The 25,165-nt window shown below is 63.7% G+C and overlaps 3 protein-coding genes across 4 annotated transcripts; 1 reads left to right on the top strand and 2 right to left on the bottom strand.

Annotated features, from left to right (window-relative positions):
* Positions 1-124: 124 nt before the first annotated feature.
* MYL7 (myosin light chain 7) lies at positions 125-4,501 on the bottom strand. 2 transcript variants are annotated; one of them, XM_068920953.1, is made up of 7 exons: positions 4,137-4,501; positions 1,529-1,639; positions 1,357-1,432; positions 1,168-1,272; positions 987-1,065; positions 843-891; positions 125-298 (listed from the first exon to the last, which is right to left on the bottom strand). In XM_068920953.1, exons 2-7 carry the CDS (start codon positions 1,562-1,564, stop codon positions 197-199), a joined length of 447 nt encoding a protein of 148 aa, XP_068777054.1. In that variant the 5' UTR covers positions 1,565-1,639; positions 4,137-4,501; the 3' UTR covers positions 125-196. The 2 variants fall into 2 exon arrangements, with proteins under 2 accessions (XP_068777054.1, XP_068777053.1); XM_068920952.1 differs by having other exon boundaries at positions 130-298; positions 1,168-1,432; positions 4,137-4,393.
* On the bottom strand, positions 4,231-11,185 carry GCK (glucokinase). Its single transcript, XM_068920951.1, has 10 exons — positions 10,874-11,185; positions 8,853-9,015; positions 8,594-8,748; positions 7,783-7,902; positions 7,591-7,686; positions 7,282-7,381; positions 5,945-6,128; positions 5,533-5,688; positions 4,841-5,074; positions 4,231-4,736 (listed from the first exon to the last, which is right to left on the bottom strand). The coding sequence occupies exons 1-10, from the start codon at positions 10,916-10,918 to the stop codon at positions 4,592-4,594; spliced, it is 1,398 nt and encodes a 465-aa protein (XP_068777052.1). The 5' UTR covers positions 10,919-11,185; the 3' UTR covers positions 4,231-4,591.
* A 3,880-nt stretch (positions 11,186-15,065) lies between these two features.
* YKT6 (YKT6 v-SNARE homolog) lies at positions 15,066-24,483 on the top strand. Its single transcript, XM_068920950.1, has 8 exons — positions 15,066-15,256; positions 15,604-15,726; positions 19,229-19,311; positions 20,534-20,634; positions 21,252-21,356; positions 21,870-21,935; positions 22,625-22,726; positions 23,296-24,483. Exons 2-8 carry the CDS (start codon positions 15,623-15,625, stop codon positions 23,329-23,331), a joined length of 597 nt encoding a protein of 198 aa, XP_068777051.1. The 5' UTR covers positions 15,066-15,256; positions 15,604-15,622; the 3' UTR covers positions 23,332-24,483.
* The last annotated feature ends 682 nt before the right edge of the window (positions 24,484-25,165 follow it).

Genomic DNA, 25,165 nt, shown 5'->3' with positions numbered 1-25,165 from the left:
TGGGGGGGGGAATGGGGGTTGCATCGGGGACGTGCCGCCGCGGGGAGCCGCGCACGGGTGCAAAGCCCTCCCCGGGGATGAGGCCCCCTGCTCCTCCGGCTGCGGCCGCGGACGAGAGCCCCGGCGTTTCGTATCGGACGTTTATTCGGCCCGCGCGCGCGCGCGTGACGGAGGGCGGCCGGGCGCCGCCGGCCCCTCAGTCCTCCTTCTCGTCGCCGTGCGTGATGATGTAGCACAGGGACTTGTAGTCGATGTTGCCGGCCACGTCGATGGGCGTCACGGCGAACATCTGCTCCACCTGCGTGGGGACACGCGCCCCGGGGCTGTGGCACGCCGCCGTCTCGGGGACGGGGCCGTGCGGGGCGCACGGGGACCTCGGGGATAGGATTTGTGCGAGGCACAGGGGGATTTTGGGGACGGGTCCGTGCGGGGCACACGGGGACCTTGGGGACAGGTCCGTACAGGGCGCACAGGGACCTCGGGGTGGGTCTGTGCAGGACACACGGGGATCTCAGGGACGGGTCCATGCAGGGCACACGGGGATTTCGGGGATGGGTCTGTGCAGAGCACACGGGGACCTCGGGGACAGGGTCCGTGCGGGGCACTTGGGGACCTCGGGGACGGGTCCCTCCTGCAGGGCTCTGCCCCGTGTCCCCACATCTCCGGCTGGGGCAGGAAGATGATTGCCGCCAGCTGGCAGGAGGGGACGCAGGTGTCCCGGGCACCCGCTTCCTCCGCGGCTCCCTTCTCACGCACCGGCGCGAGGAGAGGCCACCGGCCTTTGGGGACAGGGCGGGCAGGGGCCAGCGTGGGGACAGGGCCACCCGCGGGAGCTGCCTCACCTCCTCGGGGGAGAACTTATCGGCCTGCGTCAGGAGGAGCTGCTTAAACCTGCGGGAAGCAGGAAGGGCTGAGCCGGGGGCGCCGTCCCCACCGCGGGGACAAGGCGGACGGAGCCCGGCGGCCCCAGCGCCACCTCGACTCACTCGTCCTTGTTGACGGTGCCGGTGCCGCTGGGGTCGAAGAGCTTGAAGGCGTTGAGGATGGACTCCTCGGGGTCGGTGCCTGCAAGGGGGGTGGGGGGGGGACAGGGGTGAAGCGGGGACGTGGAGGGGGGGCCGAGCCGCCCGCCGCGGGGCGAGCGTGGGGGTCCGGGCCGCCGCTCACCGTTGAGCTTCTCGCCGAAGAGCGTCAGGAAGACGGTGAAGTTGATGGGCCCCTTGCCCTCCTTCAGCATCTCCTCCAGCTCCTCGTCGCTCACGTTCAGCTTCCCTGGGGGACAGAGAGGGACGGACGGGGCTGGGCGCGCGGACTCGGCGGCCGGGGGGCCGCGGCCGCCCCGCGCCCGGCGCTCACCCAGCTGCGCGTAGGTCTCCCTGAGGTCCGACTTGGTGATGATGCCGTCGCGGTTCTGGTCGATGCAGCTGAAGGCCTGGGGGGGAGGAGGGAGGCGTTGGGGGGACCCCAACGTCTCTGGGACCCCCGCCATCACCCCGCCGGGATCCCCCCCGCCCCCAAAGCCCGGTACCTCCTTGAACTCCTGGATCTGCGACTGCTCGAACATGGAGAAGACGTTGGAGGAGCCCCGCTGCGCCCGCTTGGCCGCCGCCTTGCTGCGCGTGCCCGCCTTCCTGCTGGCCTGCGGGAGCGGCGGCCTCAGCCACGGCCAATCGGAGCGCGAGGAAGCCTTTCTTTGGCCACAGCCAATCAGAGTGCAGGGAAGCCATTCTTTGGCCACAGCCAATCAGAGCACGGGGAAGCCTTTCTTTGGCCACAGCCAATCAGAGCATGGGGAAGTCTTTATTTGGCCTCTGCCAATCAGAGCACGGGTAAGCCTTTCTTTGGCCACAGCCAATCAGAGCACGGGGAAGCCTTTCTTTGGCCACAGCCAATCAGAGCATGGGGAAGTCTTTATTTGGCCTCTGCCAATCAGAGCACGGGTAAGCCTTTCTTTGGCCACAGCCAATCAGAGCACGGGGAAGCCTTTCTTTGGCCACAGCCAATCAGAGCATGGGGAAGTCTTTATTTGGCCTCTGCCAATCAGAGCACGGGGAAGCCTTTCTTTGGCCACAGCCAATCAGAGCCCAGGGAAGCCATTCTTTGGCCACAGCCAATCAGAGCACGGGGAAGCCTTTCTTTGGCCACAGCCAATCAGAGCCCAGGGAAGCCATTCTTTGGCCACAGCCAATCAGAGCACGGGGAAGTCTTTATTTGGCCACAGCCAATCAGAGTGCAGGGAAATCTTTTTTTTTTTTTTTTTTTTTTTGGCTGAGGGCCTCTGCCAATCAGAGCCCAGGGAATCCTGCTGGCTGAGGGCTGCTGCCAATCAGAGCACAGGGGATGCTTTTTTTTTTTTGACTGCAGCCAATCAGAGTGCAAGGAATCCTTTTTTGGCTGAGGACTGCCACCAATCAGAGCATACGAAATCCTTTTTTTTCTTGGCTGCAGCCAATCAGAGCGCAGGGAATCCTAGTGCCCTCCTCTCGTCTCTTTTTCAGTCACAGCCAATCAGAGGCCAAAGCACCCTGCTGGCTCAGCACAGGGAATCATCTCCCTCCTCCCATCCGGGTGAGCCAATCAGAGCAGAAGGGATCTCCCCTGCCCTCCTCCAGTGACCTGGGGGGATCCCACCGCTGCCGGGCGCTGCCTGCGGGTCCCTGTGCCCGGCCAGGGGCTGCAGGGGCGGCACCCAGGTCCCCAGGGGGACAGTCCCTTGGGGGGTGGGGGATACGGCCCCTCAGGTGGCACCCAGGGTTGGTACAGCCCCCCGCGGTGGCCCCAGACCTGCTGGGGTGGCTGAGACCCATGGGTGCCCCCCCCACCAACCAGGGTGGCCCCAACCCCACACGGTAGCCCTGGGCACCCAGATCCCAAGAGTCTGTCACCTCCTCGGTGGCCCCAGCCCCTCAGGGGCACCCCACACCCTGGGGTGGTCCCAGACACCCAGAATGTCCCCAGACCCCCTGGGGTGGCCCCAGCTCCCTGGGATCCCCCCATGCCTTGGGATGTCCCCAGCCCCCCTTGGTGTCCCCAGCCCCCCCTTGGGTCCCCCCACACCCTGGGGTTAGCACAGCCCCCCAGGTTGGCCCCAGAGTCCCTGGGGTGGTCCCAACACCCTGAGGTGCTCCCACCCCTGGGGTAGCCCCATATTTCCAGGGTCCCCCCACACCCTGAGGTGTCGGTCCCCAGACCCTCTGGGGTGATCCCAACACCCTGAGGTGCTCCCACCCCTGGGGTAACCCCACATTTCTGAGGTCCCCCCACACCTCGGGGTGTCCCCAGATCCCCAGGTCAGCCCCAAACATCCAGGGTGTCCCCAGACCCGCTGGGGTGGTCCCAACACCCTGAGGTGCTCCCACCCCTGGGGTAGCCCCACATTTCTGAGGTCCCCCCACACCTCGGGGTGTCCCCAGATCCCCAGGTCAGCCCCAAACGTCCAGGGTGTCCCCAGACCCGCTGGGGTGGTCCCAACACCCTGAGCTGCTCCCACCCCTGGGGTAGCCCCACATTTCCAGGGTCCCCCCACACCCTGAGGTGTCCCCAGACCCCCCTGGGGTGATCCCAACACCCTGAGCTGCTCCCACACCTGGAGTAGCCCCACATCTCTGAGGTCCCCCCATGCCCTGGGGTGTCCCCAGACCCCTGGGTGTCCCCAGACCCCCCCGGGGTGGTCCCAACACCCTGAGCTGCTCCCACGCCTGGTGTCCCCCCACATCTCCAAGGTCCCCTCTCACCCTGAGGTGCTCCCAGCCCCACCCTGGGGTCCCCCCGCGCCCTGGGGCGCCGAGGCCAGCCCCGTGCGGGGCGCCCGGCCGCGCTCACCATCCCGGCGGCCGGCTCTGCGCCTCGGCACCCCCGGGGCGCTGCCGGGTTTTATCCCCCCGGGCTTATCACCGCCGAGCTAAATGCGGTGGCGGGTGGCGGCGGCCGAGCCAAACTTGGCGCTGGCGCCCCCGGGGCGCTGACACCGCTAAGGGCTGTGACGGACGCAAGCCAGGCCGGGTCCCGCGGGTGCCCCGGAGGTGCCGGCTCTATTTTTGGCTGCACGGGAAGGGGGCCGAGGTGCGGCACATCCTGGGGAATAGGATGGGGAAAGGGGTCGGTCGGCCGGGGCGGCCCGTTTTCGGGGTCGGTACCTGGCGAGGGTGATGGGGCACCCGAAAAAAGCTGGGAGGGATTTCGTCCTTCCCGAAAGTCCGACCGGCAGGGGGAAAGAAAGAGGCAGCGCCGTCCTGCAGCCGGGTTTATTCAGCCCCGTTCGCCCCCGCTCCGTATCCCTCCGGTTCGTCCCGCTCGGTCCCCGAAATCACGGCGGGGCGGCCCCGAGCCGCGGCACCCGCCCGGGGCGACGCTGTCCGTCCTGCCTCGCGGCGAGCAGAACCCGGCCGGATGCTCCCGCACCGCCGGTCCTCCCCCCGGAGGAGAAGTCGGTGCCGCGTCCGTGGAGCGGCCGATCCCTTCCGGCGTCTGTCTCTGCCGCCGGCTTTCCCCGGTGAGAGCTGGAGCTGGGACCGCGGGGCTGCCCCGCTGCCACCCCCCACGCCACCCCCCCCAACGCCGCCCCCCCCGGGGTCCGTCGCGCCCTCCGCTCTCACTGCCCGATCATGCAGGCCATTTTACAGGCGACGGCCGAGATGAGAGCGGCCCCTCGCCCGCTGCCTTCCTCCGACTGGATGAAGGTGATGTCGCAGCCGGGCGTCAGCTGCCGTACGGTGGCGTGGAACCGGTCTTTGAAGCTGTTGGAAGGAAAAAAACAGGGTCAAGGCAGAAAAAAAAAACGCAGGGTCTAGGCTGGGAGAGGATGAGGAGGGACGCCGGGGTGGGAGGAAGGTGCCTTCACCTGGGATGGAGCTTGTAAACGGAGCCGTCGACCCCGACGGTGATTTTGAGGGTCTCCTGGCTGCGGCTTTCCCGCATGCGATTGATGACGCCGGCCAACCCGGCCGAGCACATCTGGGCTGCCCGGGTGGAGACGCTCTCGCAGACCATCCGCACAATGTCACAGTCCGTCCCCGAGGGCAGCAGCTCGAAGGCCGTCAGGATGTTGTAGATCTGCTTGCGGTCGCCGGAGTCGCTGGGATCGGGAAGAGAGGGTCACGTCGGCCGGTGGAGGTGAGAGATGGGGAGCCCCGGGTGGGGCAGGGGCAGCAGGCTGGTGTGGGGTGACGGGATGGGAGATCCCAATGTGAGGGGGGAGCTGTGGGGTGATGGGACAGCAGACCCCAATTTGGGGCAACCAGAGAAGGGTGGTGTAGGGTGACAGCACAGAAGACCCCAATTTGGGGCAGCCAGAGCTGCCTGGTGTGGGGTGATGGGACAGAAGACCTCAATGTGGGGCAGCCAGAGCTGCCTGGTGTGGGGTGATGGGACAGAAGACCTCAATGTGGGGCAGCCAGAGCTGCCTGGTGTGGAGTAATGGGACAGAAAACCCCAATTTGCGGCAGCTGGAGCCAGCTGGTGTGAGGGTGCTGGACCGGTGCGGGTCTGCCACGAGCTGCCAGCCCTGGGCCGCGGTCCTACCAGGCCCGGTACCTCTCGATCTGCGACACGAAGCGGGTTTCGAAGGTGCCGTGGGTCTTGAGCTTCTCGGAGGCCTCGCCGTTGAAGAGCAGGTTCTCGTCGACGAGCTTCAGCAGCACCAGCCGGACGATCTCCCCCATGTACTTGCCCCCGATGATCTTCTCGTAGCTGGGGGGAGGCACAAGCGAGGCCGTCAGGGTGGGCAAGCGGCCAGCCGGGGAGGGCTGGGGCTATCCGCCGGCCGGATGGGGCGACTCGCCTGAAGCGAGCGCCTCATCCCTGTGATCAACTGCTCCGGCCTCAGCTAAGCTCGCTGGGGCGTGCGAAGGAAACGGGGAAAGAAAAGGGGCAGAGGAGAGGACACGGCCGGGGAGAAGCGCGGGGACGGCGGGGGGATTGCGACTGTATCTGTCATCTTCCTTACAGTTGCTGACCGGGGTTAAGTGAGGTCTCGTCCACCACGCGGTCGTACTCCAGGAGGAACTCGTCGAGCTCCCCCGAGGCGCCGAACGCCCCCCACTCCGTGTTCACGCACATCCTCCCCTCGTCGCCCTCCACCAGCTCCACGTTGTGCATCTCCTCCATGTAGCAGGCGTTGCAGCCCGTCCCTGTGGGGAGAGACACAGTTGGGGACGTGCGACGGGGACCCCCCGTCCCTTGACCCCCATCCCTGCCCCGCACAGGCTACGGCGCTTGGAGCTGTACGTGCTCGGCTGGACACACGCAAGCTGTGGAAGAAGCCTCCTGCTCTCACCAGCACCCCAAATCGACCCCAAAGGTTGGGACAGAGAGCTCAGGCCAGGAGGGGGAAGAGAGATGGTGAAGAGCCAGGTAGCCAAAACGCCCTGGTGCAGCCAGGCAGCAGGTCCTTCCTTGCAGCCTGGGCTCGACTCTGGGCTGGCTGCAACACCCAAATCTCCCCAGTAGGTCTGAGCTTTTGGGATGGCCAAGTCACGGTCCCAGGGAGCTCCCAACGAGGTTTGCTTTTGGTGGGGGACCAACGTATCGAAGGGGCAGATCCCTTCCTCTCGAACCCAGCTCCAGCCCCTGCAAGGCGGTCCCTCCTCCGGAAGAGCTCGATAAACAGGCCGGTGCCGTGTTTACTCAGGCGGAGGGGTCAGCTCGAGAAGCCCAGATGGCCACATCGCTGACGGCATTAAATATAGAGCCCAACTGCGTGGCCACGGCTGCTCCTCTCTCTGGAGGTGGGAAGAAGCTTGCCCGGCCCCGATGTGGCGTCAAACCCTTTCCCCACCTCCCCGGGCTCCCCAGCACGGCCAGGACCAAGCGTTATGTGGCCACAGGCAGACCTTTAGCTGCTTCCCCCTCGCCTTAGCCCAGCCGTAGTGACTATACAACGTGCCAGAGGCACCAGAATCCTGGAGAAAGGAGATCCCTCCGGGGATGGAGAAAGGGACCCATGTCCCATGTGAATGTGTGAATGGAAATGTCATGGAGTGTCACTGCGTTTCCATCCCCGAAGGTGCCTGTATCACGGGGCAGGTCCCAGGTGATGCCACCTGGACGTGCCAGGAAAATATCCCAGTGCAGGAGACGTTTCCAGGGTCCCATGTGGGCTGGGTGACAACCTGCATCCAGCTGCCACCCTCTCCCCTTGGTGTCCTCCCAAAAGGACAAGCCCTGGCGCACAGCACAAGCAGGACAGGAGGAGCGTGAGCCGGGCCAGGGGGGCTCTGCCCCAGGGAAGGTCCCTCCTTGCCTGCCACATGTCCCTGCGCCGGCGCAAAGGGGCCGTCTTACCCACAATCATCCCAACCTCGCACCGGTGATCTTCGTAGTAGCAGGAAATCATCGTAGCCACCGTGTCGTTCACCATCGCGACCACGTCCATCTCGAAATCCTGTGGCAGGGAGAAAGCTGCTGAGCTCTCGCAGAGCGGGGGGACATGAACACGTACACATGAGTCCCCTCTCAGCAGGGACTCCAGCAGTCTCTCTGTCCCCGTGGGGCAGCCTGGCTGGGTGGCAGGGTGTCTCTGGTGAGACGGGGTGGGGACGGAGGGGTGGGTGCCAACTTGCATGAACAGCACAAACCGTACGGTCATCTCACCCCTCGCCGTTTGATGGCGTCTCTCAGGAGCCCGACGACGTTGTTACCCTCCGCGCCGGAGGCTTTGAAGCCCTTGGTCCAATTCAGAAGGATCCCCTGGGGTAAGACAGAGGGACGGGATGAGCGGCTGGCAGGTTGGGATGGCGGGGGCATCCCCTGCAGTGCCCAGCTGCCACCCTGCGAGCCCTTCACCTTGTCGATGTCCTCGTGCCGCACGGGGAAGGAGAAGGTGAAGCCCAGGGGCAGCTTTTTGTGTTTCATCTGGTGTTTGTCCAAAAAGTCAGAGATGCACTCGGAGATGTAGTCAAAAAGCTGGAAGAGAGCAGGCCGAGGTTGTCACCCATGGCTGCCTCCGCGTAGGGCAAACCCTCCCAGGAGCCGGTGGGATGCCACCATCCCCATCACCGTGCGTGGTCACGTCCCCCCCCAGCCCGTGGCCTCTGGCAGCTGGAGGGATGATGGGACGCAGTCCCGGTGCGCCCACCAAAACTGAGGCTCTGAGACGGAGCGTTTCTTGCTCTTCTCTGGCTCTGGAGGTCGGGGCAGGGCAGGGATGGCTCTGCCATGAGGCCATGGCATGCCATCCCCAGCTCGCCGCTGGCACAGGGGCGGCATTTGAAGGGGACACTTTCAACAGGACCCCAGCCCTGCTCACACTCCTCCAGGCCTCCTAAACCCAGACACAGCTCTGTCTCCCCAGCTGTCTTGATATGGGAAGGGTGGAGATACCTGCTCGCCCCAATTTGCATTCAGTGGATTGACGTTTCCACCCAAAACCACCTCAGTTCCACCCGTTTCTCTTCTTTCTCGGGGCTGGGGCAGCGGGAGGTGCACAACACAGCGTCTGCCTGCCCACTGATGGGGACCCCTCCAGCCCCATCCCACACGGACCGAGTTCCCATCCCGTCACTCCCGGAGCTGGAGGTGGCGAGACAGAGCCAACGTGGCAACCCGGCATGGCCCACGGTGCCGGCGCAGACGCCTGGACCTGGCTCAAGCTCACCATCTCAGCTGTCCCCGTCATGGCATCCTCGGGGATGGAGTACATCTGGTGCTTCGTCTTCACTTTCCACTGCCCTTCCTCCCCCTCGCCCACTTTGACCAGCATCACGCGGAAATTGGTGCCGCCGAGGTCCAGCGACAGGAAGTCTCCGACCTCTGCAACGCCAGAGGGGACAAACGCGGCCGGCTCAGGAGGGCCGTTGCGGCCTCCTGCCACGAGGCGCCGGGTACAGTGCCCATCCGGCCCGGCGCTGGCATACCTGAGCCCTCCGGCGTGGAGCGCACGTAGGTGGGCAGCATTTTTACGGAGGCTTCCTCGTGCGTCTCCAGCTTGAGCCCGCGGTCCATTTCTTTCTGCATGCGGTACATGACCTTCTTCAGGTCTTCCTCCTTGAGCCGAAACTCCGACAGGATCTGATCCACCTGCGGCGGGAGAGACGGAGTCATTCGGGAAACAGGGATCAGGGACGTGGGTGGCCCAGGCGAGCGACAGCCCCGGAGGAGCCGACGGCAGAACTGCGATAAATCATCAAACTTTTCCCTTCCCCTGGCCCTGATTTTCCAGACCGACATCCTGAATCAGCAGATCCGCAGTCCATCTTTCCACCCTCTCGTCTCCAACAGCGGCCAAAAGCGGATGCCTTGGGAGGACGGCGCGGGCCGCGTCTTCCCACGCGCCTCCCGACAAAAGTCGCCTCTGCCAGGTGCCGGGGCCAAGACCGCGCTTCCTCCGCTACGTTTCTTTCTGCCCGGCAAACTCCCCGCGACTGTTTGCCGAGGGCAGAGGCGGCGGATATTACTCTGCCGGGGGGGCGGCGCGGGGCCAAGGAGGGATGGCGGGGGGGGATAGCAAGAGCATTATCTGGGACCGGGGAGAAGCGCAGGGAGCGCTCGGCCGTCGAGATTTACCCTTCTGTAGCAACCTCGGGCCGGCGGGCTCCGCCACCGGCGTAGCCTCCATTAACCACGGCGCGTAATCGGGGCCAGGCAGCCCCGGCTGTCAGATGGAGCCGGGGGAGCGAGCGCTTTCTGCTCTGCCGGCCAGATGTAGCCGGCGGCATTAGAGGCCTCATTAGTCACCGGGATCCGGGCACGCTTAAAACGCTCCCGCTGCACTTTCGCCGCCAGACGGATGTTTTCCTCGAGGCCGCGCCGGCCCTGCTTCGCTTTCGGGGCTGGGGGACGCGGCACGGAGCATCCCCGGGGGGACGCCTGCGCGGGCGATGCCGGTTGGGCAAACGGGCCGGCGCCGTCGGCACGGAGCGGAGCCCGGCCGCCAACCCCGGAGCCCGCAGCAGGGCGCAAACCTCCGGCGCGTCGCGGCCGGGTGCTGGCCCCGGGGCACCCGTCCGCCTCCAAACCCGCGCGGCTCCCCGCGCCTTTGCGCCCCGCGGCACGGCTCAAGGCCGGATCTCCCTTCCCCATCGAGCCGGAGGGTTGGGGACGGACCCTCCGCGCTCCAGGTCCGTCCATCCTGCCCCGCGGACGCCCCGAGGTCTCGGCTGTCGCCCGTAGGCGAGGGGAAACCGTGCCGTCAGGGAAAAAAATCGACACTTTTCCCGGCCGTCTTCCACGGCGCGGCCGTGCCCAGAGTTTGCGGGGCTTAAACCCGCTGCCCGCAGCGGCGGAGCTTCTCGGTGTCCTGGGCCGAGCGCCGGCCCGCGCGGGGCAGGAGGCAGCCGGGAGCGATGCCTCGCGCGGGAGCCGCAGGCCGCCCTCGCGGCCGGGGAAGAACCAGCCGAAGGAGGTGAAAAGAGGCGACGGGACCCGTCTCGTCCCGGCGGGCGAATCCCGTAGAAACCTCTGAGCCGAAGAGGGCGAGGAAAGAAAAATCCCGCTTTAACGCTGGGCTCTCCGGCCCCAGACGCCTCAGCTCGTCCTTCGGGATGGGAAAAAGCCAAGGGTTTCGCTGCCGCGGCGGCTGCGGTTTACGCGCGGGGCGAAGGCGGGAGGCCGTTTCGGAGGTGGCGGCGCCCAGGCCGTGGGGCGGACGCGGTCCCGCCGGCCGCCTCTCGAGGCGCGTCCCGACGCGGAGCCCGCATCGACACCCCCCCCGCCCCCTTCCCAAACCCGCTCCGGCTCTTCGGAGACCGCCGAGCCGCCCTCGCCGCCGCCCCTTTATCCCGACCGGGCCGTGGCTCTTCCTCGCCCTCCGGAGCCGGCACGTCGGAGCAGGGCCGGAGGGCACCGGGGGCCGGCGGAGGAGCCGAACGCGGGCAGGACGCCGGCTCCGAAAGGGGCCGATTCGGGAGCTGGGGTGGGTGGGGGGGGGGGGTCTTACCTTCTCCTTTTTGGAGCTCTCCATCCTGCCTCTGTGATCCAGCATGGGGGCAGCCGTGGGCACGGGGCGGGCCCCGCCGCCACCGCCGGGTCCGGCCGGCGCTCGGCAGCTCCCGTCTCGCTCGGCCGGGGGCTGCTCCACTTTCGGCCTTTTTTTCGGAGGGGTGGGTTGTTTGTTTGGTTTGTTTTAAGGGGTTGGGGGGGGTGGGGGGGGTTGTTATTTCATGCCGCTCGTGGACGAGGGCCGGGCGCCCGGCGGGGCTCAGCCTCGCCGCCCTGCATGGCGGGGCCGCGGCCTCCCGCTCGCTTCCTCGTCGGCCCGGCCGCCGCCGCCGCCGCCTCGGAGCATCCGAATCGACGCAGGCGGTCGGTCGGCCGGCCGGCCCGCTCGGGCCCAGGGGTCGGCCGGAGGTGGGGGAAAGGGCGGGAGGGCGCCCCGGGCAGAGCGCGGGGGGCCGTTCGCCCCCGGTCAGGCGAAGCCAGGGTGGTGGGGCCACCCCCCCCCATTCCCCCCCCCCGCCCTCCACCCTCCCGTTGTCATGCCGACGGCTCCAACGTCCCTGTCACGGCAGCGGCAAAGCACTCCAGCGCCCGGCTTAGCAACCCGGCCCGCTCCCATGGAGACGGCCTCCCCCCGGGAAACGGGGGGCCGAAAGCCGGGGGGGGGGGCCGCCGGCCCCTCGGCCCTAAACCTCCTCCGGGCGCCGGCGCGGGGGGCAGGCGGGGTGGGGGGTCGGGGGGGTGGGTAACGGGGCGGGTGCCCCACAGCGAGGTGCTCACGCCGCGGAGGGGGTCTCCAGGGTGTGTGGGGGGGTCTCACTGCGCAGAGGGGGTCTCCAGGGTGTGTGGGGGGGTCTCACCCTGCGGAGGGGGTCTCCAGGGTGTGTGAGGGGTCTCACCCTGCGGAGGGGGTCTCCAGGCTGTATGGGGGGGTCTAACGCTGTGGAGGGGGTCTCCAGGGTGTGTGGGGGGTCTCACCCTGCGGAGGGGGTCTCCAGGGTGTGTGGGGGGGTCTAACGCTGTGGAGGGGGTCTCCAGGCTGTGGGGGGGGTCTCACCCTGCAGAGGGGGTCTCCAGGCTGTGGGGGGGGTCTCACCCTGCAGAGGGGGTCTCCAGGGTGTATGGGGGGGGTCTCACCCTGCAGAGGGGGTCTCCAGGGTGTATGGGGGGATCTAACGCTGTGGAGGGGGTCTCCAGGGTGTGTGGGGGGTCTCACCCTGCGGAGGGGGTCTCCAGGGTGTGTGGGGGGGTCTCACCCCACAGAGGGGGTCTCCAGGCTGTATGGGGGGGGTCTCACCCCGTGGAAGGGGTCTCCAGGGTGTGTGAGGGGGTCTCACCCTGTGGAGGGGGTCTCCAGGCAGTACGGGGGGGCTCTCACCCCGTGAAGGGGGTCTCCAGGCTGTATGGGGGGGTCTAACGCTGAGGAGGGGGTCTCCAGGGTGTGTGGGGGGGGTCTCACCCTGCAGAGGGGGTCTCCAGGGTGTGTGTGGGGGGGTCTCACCCCGTGGAGGGGGTCTCCAGGGTGTGTGTGGGGGGTCTCACCCTGCAGAGGGGGTCTCCAGGGTGTGTGTGGGGGGGTCTCACCCCGTGGAGGGGGTCTCCAGACTGTATGGGGGGGGTCTCACCCTGCAGAGGGGGTCTCCAGGCTGTATGGGAGGGGTCTCACCCTGCGGAGGGGGTCTCCAGACTGTATGGGGGGGGTCTCACCCTGCAGAGGGGGTCTCCAGGCTGAGTGGGGGGGGGTTCTCACCCCACAGAGGGGGTCTCCAGGGTGTGTGTGGGGCTCTCACCCCGTGGAAGGGGTCTCCAAGGTGTGTGGGGGGGTCTCACCACGCAGAGGGGGTCTCCAGGGTGTATGGGGGGGTCTCACCCTGAGGAGGGGGTCTCCACGCTGTGGGGGGGGGGCTCACCCCGCTCAGGGGGTCTCCAGTCTGTATGGGGGGGTCTCACCCTGAGGAGTGGGAGGGGTCTCACCCCACAGACTGGGTCTCCAGGCTGTGGGAGGGGTCTCACCCTGCAGAGGGGGTCTCCAGGGTGTGTGAGGGGTCTCACCCTGCGGAGGGGGTCTCCAGGGTGTGTGAGGGGTCTCACCCTGCGGAGGGGGTCTCCAGGGTGTGTGAGGGGTCTCACCCTGCGGAGGGGGTCTCCAGGGTGTGTGAGGGGTCTCACCCTGCAGAGGGGGTCTCCAGGGTGTGTGAGGGGTCTCACCCTGCGGAGGGGGTCTCCAGGGTGTGTGTGTGGGGGGTCTAACGCTGTGGAGGGGGTCTCCAGGCTGTGTGTGGGGGGGTCTCACCCTGCGGAGGGGGTCTCCAGGGTGTGTGTGTGGGGGGTCTAACGCTGAGGAGGGGGTCTCCAGGGTGTGTGGGGGGGGTCTCACCCTGCAGAGGGGGTCTCCAGGCTGTGTGTGGGGGGGTCTCACCCTGCGGAGGGGGTCTCCAGGGTGTGTGAGGGGTCTCACCCTGTGGAGGGGGTCTCCAGGCTGTGTGTGGGGGGGGTCTAACGCTGTGGAGGGGGTCTCCAGGCTGTGTGTGGGGGGGTCTCACCCTGCAGAGGGGGTCTCCAGGCTGTGTGTGGGGGGGTCTCACCCTGCGGAGGGGGTCTCCAGGGTGTGTGAGGGGTCTCACCCTGTGGAGGGGGTCTCCAGGGTGTGTGTGGGGGGGGTCTAACGCTGTGGAGGGGGTCTCCAGGCTGTGTGTGGAGGGGTCTCACCCTGCGGAGGGGGTCTCCAGGGTGTGTGTGTGGGGGGTCTAACGCTGAGGAGGGGGTCTCCAGGGTGTGTGGGGGGGGTCTCACCCTGCAGAGGGGGTCTCCAGGCTGTGTGTGGGGGGGTCTCACCCTGCGGAGGGGGTCTCCAGGGTGTGTGAGGGGTCTCACCCTGTGGAGGGGGTCTCCAGGGTGTGTGTGGGGGGGGTCTAACGCTGTGGAGGGGGTCTCCAGGCTGTGTGTGGAGGGGTCTCACCCTGCGGAGGGGGTCTCCAGGGTGTGTGTGGGGGTCTCACCCCACGGAGGGGGTCTCCAGGCTGTATGGGGGGGGTCTCACCCCACAGAGGGGGTCTCCAGGCAGTACGGGGGGGCTCTTACCCCGTGGAGGGGGTCTCCAGGCTGTATTGTGGGGTCTAACGCTGCAGAGGGCATCTCCAGGCTGTGGGGGGGGGGGTCTCACACCGTGGAGGGGGTCTCCAGGCTGTGGGGGAGGGGGGGTCTCACGCTGCTGAGGGAGGCCCCCACCCCATAGCGGGTCCCCATGCTTTGGGGAGAGGTCAGCTGCGTGGGGGGCTCACAACATGGAGGGGGGCCAATCCCATGGGGGGGTGTGCACACTGTGGGGAGACTACTCCCATAGGGGGGTGTCCCCACCCCACAGAGGGGTCCCCAGGCCATAGGGGGTCTCGCCCCATGGAGGGGTGTCCCCACCCCACAGAGGGGTCCCCAGGCCATAGGGGGTCTCGCCCCATGGAGGGGGGTCCCCACCCCACAGAGGGGTCCCCAGGCCATAGGGGGTCTCACCCTATGGAGGGGGGTCCCCACCCCACAGAGGGGTCCCCAGGCCATAGGGGGTCTCGCCCCATGGAGGGGGGTGCCCACCCCACAGAGGGGTCCCCAGGCCATAGGGGGTCTCGCCCCATAGGGGGGTGTCCCCCATAGGGGGTCCCCAGGCCATAGGGGGGCTCACCCTGTAGCAGGGTGTCCCCACCCCACAGAGGGTTCTCCAGGCCGTAGGGGATCTCACCCCATAGGGGGTCCCCACCCCACAGAGGGGTCCCCATGCCATAGGGGGGGGTCTCGCCCAAAGGAGGGGCATCGCCCCATAGAGAGAGGCCAGCCCTATAGGGGAGTCACCACGCTATAGGGGTCTTGCCCCATGGGGGGGGTCCCCACACGACAGGGGGACCCAGCCCAGGGGAAGAGGCCGGCCCCACGGCTGCGTCTCGCCCCGTAGGGGGTCCCCCCCCCCCCCACATGGCTGGGGAGAGGGAGCCTTGTTCCACACCCCTCCCCCCCGCAAAGGATGCTGGGATAGATCGCCCCCACCCCCCCACACCCCGGAGGGGTGTGGCGAGAGATCCGCCCCGATGATGTCAGGGCGGCGCTGATTGGGCCGCTCAGCCCGGAGGCGGGACGGGAGAGGCGGTGGGCGTGGCCCGCGCGAGGAGCGGGCCCTCATTGGCCGATGGGGCTGAGGGCGGGGGGGGGCGGAGCCGGCGCGTGCGCAGAGCGGGCGAAGCCCCGTGGCAGCGGCCCCGGGGGCACGCGTTGGTTTCCGGTCGGTGGCGTTTCTGCTTCCGGGTTGCGCCCGTCGCCGTGTCGGCCGCCCGCCGCCGCCTCCTCCTCCTCCTCCTCCTCCTCCTCACAGCGACTTCCGGAGCCGCCGGGGCAGGGCGCGGTACGGCCGGCGGGCGGGGGGGGGGCGCTGAGCCCCGCTTGGACCCCGCCTGGGTCGGGCTGGGTTAGACTGGGGGGCTGCATTGGGGGACTGGGCCTAGCGGAGGGGGGAGCCTGGGGGGGGGTGTCCCGCCAAACCGGAGGGGGGAGTGAGGGAAGGGGGGGGCCCTGAGCGGGTGGGGTGGGGGGGGGCAGGTGGCCGGGTAAAGGACGTAAGAAGGGTCCGGGCCGGGCAGGATGGAGCCCCCTGCCCAGCCGGTGCGCCCCAGGGGGCGGGGGGGGCCCGGCCAGGGCCAGGGACGCCGTCCAGGCGTCTCACCGGCGTCCCTTCCCTCCTCCCTCGCCCAGGTCGGTGGGAAACGCCGCGATGAGGCTTTACAGTCTAAGTGTCCTTTACAAAGGCGACCCCAAAGTGCGTTTACTGAAAGCTGCCTACGATGTGTCCACTTTCAACTTCTTCCAGAGATCCAGGTGGGTCCCGGAAGCGCCGGCTCCTCGCGATGGGGATTTGGGGTGCCGCACTGCTGATGTGCGGCTCGAGCATGAACTCGGGGAGGGGGAGCAGAAGCTTTTTTGGTGTTCCCTTCCCCGTTCCGCCGCTATTCCTGTGTCGCCAGGGACGGGTTGCTTAGATGTGGTGGCAACGGTAACGCACTTCTAAGGATAACCATACCCGAAACAGAGCTGCTTCCAGAGGGCCCTCGGGACTCCTTATGTTCCTGAGACCCTGGATGGACAGTCGTGCAGCTGAGCCTTACAAAATCCATTTAGAGTGATCTTTGTGTCTGATGGGGGAGATGAGCTTTTGCTTTGTTCCTAAAAGATACTCAGGAACTCAAACAAGATGCAGCATTTGCTTCAATAATTTTTCCATTGCCTCAGAATGGCAAAACTTGGATGCTGTGAAACACCTTGCCTGCTAGTGTGGATTATTCTCCCTAGAGTAAGTGCCTAAACCTGCTAGTCACGGAAGCTCTTTGGGCGTGAGAGGCGAGTGGGAGGTGGCTTGTGCTTGTGTCAGACTAATAAGGCTGGTGTGACAGCTTTGGGAACCAGTATCTTCTTATTCTGATGTTTTGTCTAATAATAAACTTTTCCCAGCTCACCAATTCCTGCTCAAGAGTATTTGAGCTGGGTTCTGACAGCTTGGGATGAGCCCGTTGAGCGCTAAATGCTAATCCTCGCTTCCTGTCATCCCACTGAGCGACAGCTCTCTGCGAAATCCGTGTGTGCAAAGAGATCATGGAGCTCTTTCAGCAGTTGTCCCTGCGTTTGCTAGAGGTCTTGCCCTCCGCCCTTGGAGGCAGAGAGGAGCTCCCAAAAGCATCTAGAGAGCTGTAAAAGAAAGCAGATGCCTGTTGCAAAACAATTTGTTTCCCAGTCCCCTGGTTCCAGATGATAAAGGCTTTAGGAAATATTTGCCTACAGGACTCCAATTTTCCGTGCCTAGTCCCTGCCAAGATTTTATTGAGGTCTTGAGCACATTTGTTTCTGCAGTTCCAGTGATAAAGGGAAAATACTTCAGCGAGGTTGTCTCAAAAATATTCCCTTAGCCAAATCTGTGAGAGGAATAAACGAGCTGTGACAGTTCTGCCAACGCACATGCTCGAAGATGGGTTGTGCTCAGTGAAGTAATCTCTTATAAACCCAAATCACTTCATAATCGCGGTTCTTGGTTTTCCAAAGCTTGATAAAGTTCATTGCACGGTTTTGCTGTCTGGTACGGCCAAAGGAGCTGTTTCCACAGCAGCTGGTTTCTGCTCGCGCACTGCAGGAAAGAAACAAAAATGAAGGATCCTATAACGCGTGTTAAGATACTCCTGCCTGGTGAAACAGGCCGCGAGCCTGCACATAGACGGGCAGGCAGAGAGCTCCCTGTTCACCCCCTTTGGTGACTGCGCTGCTTCCGGGCTCCCTAAACGCAGTTATTTATTTGTTAAAAGTGTCTCATCTTTGCAGTTGACAGCAACGCCGTTTGGGTTGAAGTCAGCTGGGAAATGGGGTGATGAGAGGTGTTTCTCGTTAGTTTGACGGCTTTTTTTATAGTGGCTAATCCTTTTCCAGAGCTAATGTTCCAGCTGGGCAGCACATTCATATTGAAACGGGTGTGCACGAGTAGCCCGGTTGACGCTGGAGGGGCTGCTTGTGTGCCTGTGGGAACACAGCCTAGATGGGATATGTAAGGGGCAATTAAGTTAAATTTGGGCTAAAACGCTGTGCATACGCGCTGGTGCTGTCTTTTGGTCCTGTAAAACTACCAGAGCGGTGGGTTTGGTTTTTGAATTTGTGATCATCTCGGTTGCGTTTCTTGTGAAATGTGAGAATCTGCCAAAAGGAGGGGCAGGAGTTGGAGGCGTAGGGGTCCAGTCTGGCTGAGGGGGAAGTGAATTGTGCCTGACTTCAGATGCTGGTGTGTCTGGCTACTTGGGATAGGCACCAGGAACCTGAAGGCAGCCTGAAGGAATGAAATCTTAGCTGGTTGATTCTTTTGGGAATAACATGAAATACTGGAATCGCAAACGCAGCGGCTGGCAGCTGCCTGCGAGTCCCCAAACTAGAAGGAATGTTTCTGTCCTCTGTTGCTACCGAGGTTGGATGTTGAGAAATCGTTGGGCCAATCTTTCTCTGGAAACCCAGCGTTGCGTTCCGAAAGTCTCTCGGTGGAGCTGACACCTGATCACGTGGGAGAGATGCACGATAGACTGGGAGAAATGCAAAAAAACCTCCCAAGTATTACCTAAATTTTAACAAGCAAATCCCCCTTCTAGATTTGCTTCCAGTGAGGGAAGGTAACTAGAAAAATCTCGGTCTTTGCTGTGACGAGGTGTCTGTGTTAAGTTATGTTTTGCCTCTGTCTTGTCACGTGAAGCCAGGAGAGTGGGAACTGTTTGTGTCGAGCGTCTTTAAGCAAACTGTGTAATCTGAACAAGATTAGCTCCTATGAAAGGTGCCCTCTCTTGTGATTTTCCAGCTGAAGTGAGGAATGTGTAGTCCGGCTTTTATTAATTCCTGGGTGCCCAAGACAGAGCATCGGGGAAACAGATTTGTTTTGCGCTTGCTCATGTTTTTTGGGGGGACGAGTTTTGTTACTGCGGGGTGAAGAAAAGTGTTTGTGTGGGAAATCTGTTTGTTAAGTCTGGGCTCAAAAAAGTTAATGGGCTGTTTCCAAGCTTGCTCTGCCTGACTTAAGGAAGTTCCTTGTGCAAATAAACTTTGAATTTCTCTCCCTGCCTCGGCATAGATGTGGTACGTTTGCAGGTTAAATGGCCTCTCTCTGACCCTGGTGTCTTGCGTAGGAATTGGGTCGAGGCCAAAAGTGCCAGATAAAAACCTAATGTGTGAGTAGGGGCTGGAGCGCACCTGCGGCTCCTTGCTGTGCCTGAGCAGGGAGGAGCAACTCGTGAGGCTTTAGCCAGGCAGATAAAAGCTTCAATGGTGTTTTACTTTCTGCCAAATCAACAAAAAGGAGGTTCAGCCTGGGAATAAAAGTCTCTCGACATGGCCTGTGGACTCTTTCCTGCGCCGAGCACCTGTAGCGAAGCTGCAGGTGCGTTCAGGTTGCGGCTGGAGGTGCTGGAGCTGTGGCTGCTGTTCTGAGCAAATGCAGAGTCCGGCCCCTCGCTGCCCCTTCACCTGTCCTTTGCCAAGGAAGAACCGTGGCTAAGTCACGTCCCTGCTACCCCCAACTGCGGGGGATGTGATGAGTGGATGTGGTGGGAGAGGAACCGTCCTGCCTCTTACTGGGGTTCTGCCCAGCAAAACTGATGTTGCGGAAGGAGGCCGCTGTGATCGTTGCTCAGAGCGGCACTGGGTTTAGCTGTGCTGCAGCTCTTCCTGTTGGCTAGCCTAACAGAGGGCTGGTTGCATCGCTTGCTGCTGAATCCCAGCGCGTAGCGGGGTGCGCCTGGGTCCCCTTGGCTGCGTTATGCCCAGCGGGGAGGAGACTCAAGGGCGGCCACCTTTGTGCTTGCAGCATTCAAGAATTCATGACCTTCACGAGCCAGCTGATCGTGGAGCGCTCGGAGCTGGGCAGCAGAGCCTCTGTCAAGGAGCAAGGTAAGAGGACAGTCTGCGCAAAGCCGAAGGATGCGTGGGTCTGGGGGGCAGGACACGGAGCCCAGGGTCCTGAGCCACAGGTGTTTCATTCCTTGTGCATCCGTGAGCCCCTGAAATGAGGTGCTTCCCTTCTTGGGGCAAATAATAATAAAAACATGACATTGCTGAGCGGGACGAGCCTCCACGAGTGCTGCCTGCCCCGTGAGAGAGGTTACAGGGATTGGCGAGCCAAGACCCGGCTGTTACACACCACGGCTGCCCGTGGAGATCGTTGCAGACACAGCTCCTGGCTGTTCCTGGTGCCTCGTCCGCCCACGCGGCAGGTCCTACGTGCCTGCACCCACCGCCTTGGCCTCGAGCGAGTGGCACAACTGGAGCCGGGCCGCAGCCCTGCCTGTGCGCTGGACCGCCTGGCATCTGCCTGGGGACGGCTGGTGTGTGGGAGGCACCTGGCTCGAACCCAGCCGGAGCGCCGGCCGAGTTGCGGGGTGGCTGGTACCTTCTTGGCCCACGTATGGAAAATTAAGTAAGACCGAGAATCTGCCTGACAGCCAGCTGCCACCTTTGAGCTTCGTTACTCACCTTGCCTGCCTTAGCACGCACAGAGCCGTTGGGCTACGTGCCTGCTGTCCCTTGGTTTGTCTTGTCCCCAGCCTGCACAGCAGTGACGGTCCCCCGAGGGGCTGCTGCTGTGGCACGGTCTCCTTCCCCCTCTCCTTTGCACTTCTCCCTCGGAGTCCAGGCTCCACACCCGCCGTGCCCTCGTCTCCAGCCCTGCTGTTGTCTCCCCACCCTGCTCCTCGTGTCTCCCGGACCGTGAGACACGCAGGGTGCGGCCTAGAGCTGGCCGCTGCAGCCTCTTTAATAACACTCCTGCTCCCTGCTAGTTGTTATGTATTAAAATCAAGCTGGATGCTTCCTCTCTATTTTTATACAACTCTGGTAGTACTTGCTGCCCTGGAAAGTTAGCTTCACGTCCAGCACCGCGTGGCTGGCCAGCGGGCCACGACTTGCTGAAGCACAATTTTAGGCTGATCTTAATCCTCCCTGGAGCCTGTCTGCTATCCTAATGAAATCATGTGAAATCCTGCTGCTGAATGGAAACCTTCCGGTGCGGTTCACTGCGTGTGGAAGAGCTCTTGGGGCTGCGCAGGAGGAGGAGGGGGCTCGGGGAGGGCTCTGGACCTTCCCGCTGCCTATCTGACACAAACTCTCTGCCCAGAATACCTCTGCCACGTGTACGTCCGGAACGACGGGCTGGCCGGAGTGGTGATTGCCGATAACGAGTACCCGCAGCGGGTTTGCTTCACCTTGCTGGACAAGGTGAGCACGCGGGCCAGGCGCAGCTCGGGAGGGGACGATCTGCACAGTCGGGGCTGCATGCGGATTTTGGGGGCATTTCTTCCAGATCTCGGTTACTCTGGGACAGGGAAATGATCCTCCCTGCTTGTTTGCTGGGAGACATCAAGAGCTGAGCCGAGCAAGGTCTGGCTAGCCTAAAGACTTCTCCTAGGCCAGGCAATGCAGTGGTCCAGCTTTGCTTTGGCCAGCTGGATTGGAGCCACCTGGCTCTGCTCTGTTGTTTGCCCAGGCGTTGGCCTCGCGAGCACCCTGTCCTCACCGTCTGGTTTGGGTTTTGTGCAGGAAAACTCCTCGGTGCGTCTGCGCTCCCAGCGTTTCCGGAGACTGATTATTATGTGTCTGGCCACCTTGGAAAGATCTAGGGCTTTGGGTGCAGTCTGTATCCTGCGTATTCACCTCTAGCTGGCGTGAGCGCAGAAGCATCAGTCGTTCCTTTGACAGGAAGTTGGCTGCTGTCCTCCCTTTTGGCTCGTTCAAAAGGGCTTGTCAAGGAGAAAAATCCTCTCTGACAGCCATGGCCTCCAGCCCCTGCAGGCAAAAATGCCGGGCAGGTAACTGCGTGCTTCCTTCTTTTGCAGGTGCTGGATGAGTTCTCCAGGCAGGTCAGCAAAATAGACTGGCCTTCAGGATCCCCGGCGACAATTAACTACACAGCCTTGGACGGTTACCTCAGTAAATACCAGGTACAGCACCCACCGGGTGCCCTGCCTGGTGGCAGGGAGAGGGATGCTGGTACAGAGGGTGAGAAACGCTCTGTGCGGTGGTGGTGAGGAGGCCTGGAGGAGCGGAGGCTGAAGCATTAGCCATTTTCGCTGGCCTGGGCTTTGCGCTTCCGCAGCGATATCTTGCCTGTAGCATCCACGCAGCCCCCAGCCTGGCCGAGGAGGAGCGTGGCCTGCCTGCCTCCACGGGGTGTGAGGAGGAGACCACTGGCCCGGCATAGTCAAAATAGTTGGGTACGTGGTGGGCTGCTTGCCACCGAGATGGCTCTGTGGTTGCTCCACCTGACTCTCCTGCCGTGGCGTACAGGCTGTTTGCCTGTCTGAGTCAGACACCGCACGGGGGAGAACACCGCGCTCGGCCGGACGCTGCATGGGGAAGAACCGGCACGTGCTGGGCTGGGGCCGTGGCATGGTGGAGCGCAGGGGACACCGTCCCCGCCGCGGTGGTGCTGAGCCGTGTTGTTTCTCTCCGAGAACCCCCGCGAGGCAGACCCGATGACCAGGGTGCAGGCGGAACTGGACGAGACCAAAATCATCCTGGTGAGGACGGCGCACGGGAGGGTGCTGGGCTCGCGGAGCTGTGAATTGTGCCAGGCAGGACACCCTTTTGGGATGCTTGGGAGTAGGGTGGCTCTCCTGGGTGGTTCGGCTGTTCCTACTGGGGGACCTGCAGCAGGGTTGGAGCGTGGACTGAAGTCAAGATCTTCTGCAGCCTCCAGAGGTTGAGAAGATCTGTCTTTTTTTTGTCCTGTCTCTGCAGAACAGCTCCTTTCCCCTTTTCTTTCCGTGGCCGTCCCCTCTCTGGGCTTCCCTTGTTCCTCCTGCGCCGTCTCCGCGTGGAGGAAACGTTCCTCGTTGGCGGTTTCCGCTCTTGCTGCCTGTGGAAAGACCCTCAAACTGCCTCTTCCTCCCGCCAGGCTCTGGCGCTGTCTCAAGCCCCCAGACCCTCCCAAGCTCTTTTGTCCTTTTCTTCTCTCCGGGTTCTCCATTTCTCGGTCAGGAAAATCGGGGGTTTTTTCTCACCTGGACCTGGTGCCGTGGGAGCTTTCTCGCCTCCCCGGGTGGGCGCGCGAGGAGCTGGCAGCAGAGCTGGGGTGGCCGGCGGAAAGCCAAGGCCGGTCTCCTCCCATGCCCACGTGGACGTGGTGGCCTGTCTGCGTTTCGCTCGGACCCCGGGGAAGGAGCGGTGAGCGCCAGCGCCGCAACCCAGGGCTGGTTTCTTTTGGCAGCACAACACCATGGAGTCACTGTTGGAGCGAGGGGAGAAGCTGGATGACTTGGTATCCAAATCGGAAGTGCTCGGGGCACAGTCGAAAGCCTTCTACAAAACTGTGAGTGCCGCTTTCTCCATGCGGTCAGGGCTCGCACAGAGCACCCGGGGAAGGTCACCCCGGTCCCTGACAAGCCAGGGGGCTGCCTGAGGCTGTGGCAAGGGTGGAAGAAACTCCGAAGGCGATGGATATGGGTGCCTGGGGTGGAGCAACACAAAGAGCCCTGTCTGCTCTGGCGTTCAGTGAGGAGCTGCTGACGCAGGTGGTTTTGGGCTACACGGACTGGAGCTCGGTCACCCAAACGCCAGCTGTGGAGCTCCTCGGCCCCTTCCTCCAGCTGTTCCTGCCCTGTGGCTGGTGGAGGGTGACCCCAATCCCAGCCGCAGGCTCTGGTGGTTCCTGGCACAGGAGGGAAAGGATGGTTGAGGTGTGTCATCACAGTCGGGCTTCAGATCTGTGCCACGAGCAGGGTATCGGGCAGGTCTGGGCTGTTTGGTTTCTTCACAAGCCGTGTGGGCTAGAAACATGCCGGCTTTCTGCCGGCGAGGCCGGCTGTCCAAGACAGGGTTGTGGGCCCCCTCGGGGGCCTTCAGCGAGCTGTGTCACTGTGGGGCTTCTCTTTTTCTCAGGCCCGAAAGCAGAACTCATGCTGTAAAATCATGTGACCCGGACGCCTGGGTCTCTTGCTCCGGACCATCAGGCCTTCGCTCCCGTTCAGATCTCAACTACACCCAGGACAGAAAGCAAGAAACCAAGGAGGGGTTCCCAGGCCTGGGCGGCGCTGCGGAGGCCGGCGCCAGGGCTAGGACTGGGCTTCCTCAGCCCCGCGGGCTTCGATGATTCTTCGTCTCGAGAGGACGGTGAGGGCCGGACCCACCGTGGGCTCGGGAGAGCGCCGGAGCCCCGCCGCCCTCGCTCTCCTTGAGAGCGGCTTGGACCGCATCGAGCCCGGCCACGGGCCGGGTGCTGTCCGCTGCGTTTACACTCATAACACTAGCCAGCGCCTTGGTGTTGCGGCGATGCCAGCCTCGGGGAAGCGGGGAGCTCCCCTGCCGCGAGGTCTGGGGCTGCTCGGGGGGCAGGGGGGTCTTTTATGTGTTTGTGTCCTAAGGGTGGGAGTGGGCGATGGGTGGGGAGGGAAGAAGAGGCACCTTCCTCTGGCCCGGGGAAACGTTTATCGCCGGGTTATCTCCCGTTACCTCCCCGGGTAGCTTTTCCCTGGGCTGATGAACTGGAAGCTGTGGCCACAAGTGCCTGCTTGCTGGCCACGGTCCCCCGGGGAAAGGGGCGAGCGCAGAGCAGAAGCGGCCACCGTACAGGTGACAGAGGTTGCCTTGGGGGCCCCTCGGCTTGCTGCGGTGCCGAGCTTTTAGGAAAGGGCTGAGCTGGGACGTGGGTGACGGGGAAAACCCTTGACTCTGTGCCCTGCTGTCCCAGTGCTGCTCAGCACTGTGGCCCTGTCCTCTGGGCTGTGGCCGGGGAGGTCCTGCCTGGCGGGAGAGGAAAGCGGTGGCCGTGGGCCCGGTGGGAAGCCAGCGCCTTTGCTCAGGTCTCTGAACGGGCAGGATGGGAGCAGGGTCGAGGCTGAGCCGAGAGGCGCCGGGCAGGGGACTCAGCGACCACCTGGGTGCCCGGCAGCATCGAGCCTTCTTCACCACTCACTGCCCCTTCCTCCTCCTCCTCCTTCCTCCTCCTCCCTGCGCCTTGGCAAGGGACAAGCTTGCGCTCGAGATTGTATCGTGATCAATGTTGCCTATTGTTTCTGCACCGCTGGCTGCGCCGGCCCGGCGGGGATAAAGTTGTTTTTGGCGGTTGTAGCCCGGCTCGCGCTCTCTTTGCGCCTTCCCAAACCCCGACCCATGCCGGCGGCGTGGGGCAGCACCGGGGCCAACGCACAGCTCCTGGCTCCCCAAAATGGGCTTGAACGGGGCTGGCGGGGGACAACACATGACGCGGCCGCGCAGTCACTCAGCCTTCTCCATCCTTTTTTTTTTTTTTTGGTCAGTTGTTTTTCTTCATAATTTATTTGCAGTTTTCCCGAGACAAAAACGAAATCAGAGTCATCTTTTACACTTACAAGGCTCAGAAAGAAAAGACGAAGGGGTTTTTTTTTTGGGGGGGGGGGGGAATATGCCGGGGGCACGGAAAAAGAACGAGAGAAAAGGAGAGGAGAGAAAATTTGGCAACGATCCACCAGCATTCATGGGACAGTAACAGCTCAGCTCAGCTCCTCGACATACAGCGTTAGCGCTCGAGGGTTGCTCCCGCGCAAAGGGCATGCAGAAAAAAAATACCCCCCCCCGGCCCTCCCGCACCCTCCCACCCCCAGCCAAAAAACAGCCCCCAGCAACACACGGCGTCTCCGCAGTCGGAGATGGAGGAAAAGGGGATGCCCCGGGCGAAACGGGGTGGGGGGCCGAGCTGGGGCAGGGTGACCCCCCCCCCCCAACCTTAGCGGTGAATCCCAGCCTCCCCCCTCCAAGAAATGCAGGGAAAGGG

This window comes from Struthio camelus, chromosome 27 (genome assembly GCF_040807025.1).
Source record: "Struthio camelus isolate bStrCam1 chromosome 27, bStrCam1.hap1, whole genome shotgun sequence".
Lineage (NCBI taxonomy): Eukaryota > Metazoa > Chordata > Aves > Struthioniformes > Struthionidae > Struthio > Struthio camelus.
The sequence above is the reverse complement of the archived record's forward strand: the minus strand, read 5'-3'. Positions and strand labels throughout refer to the sequence as shown.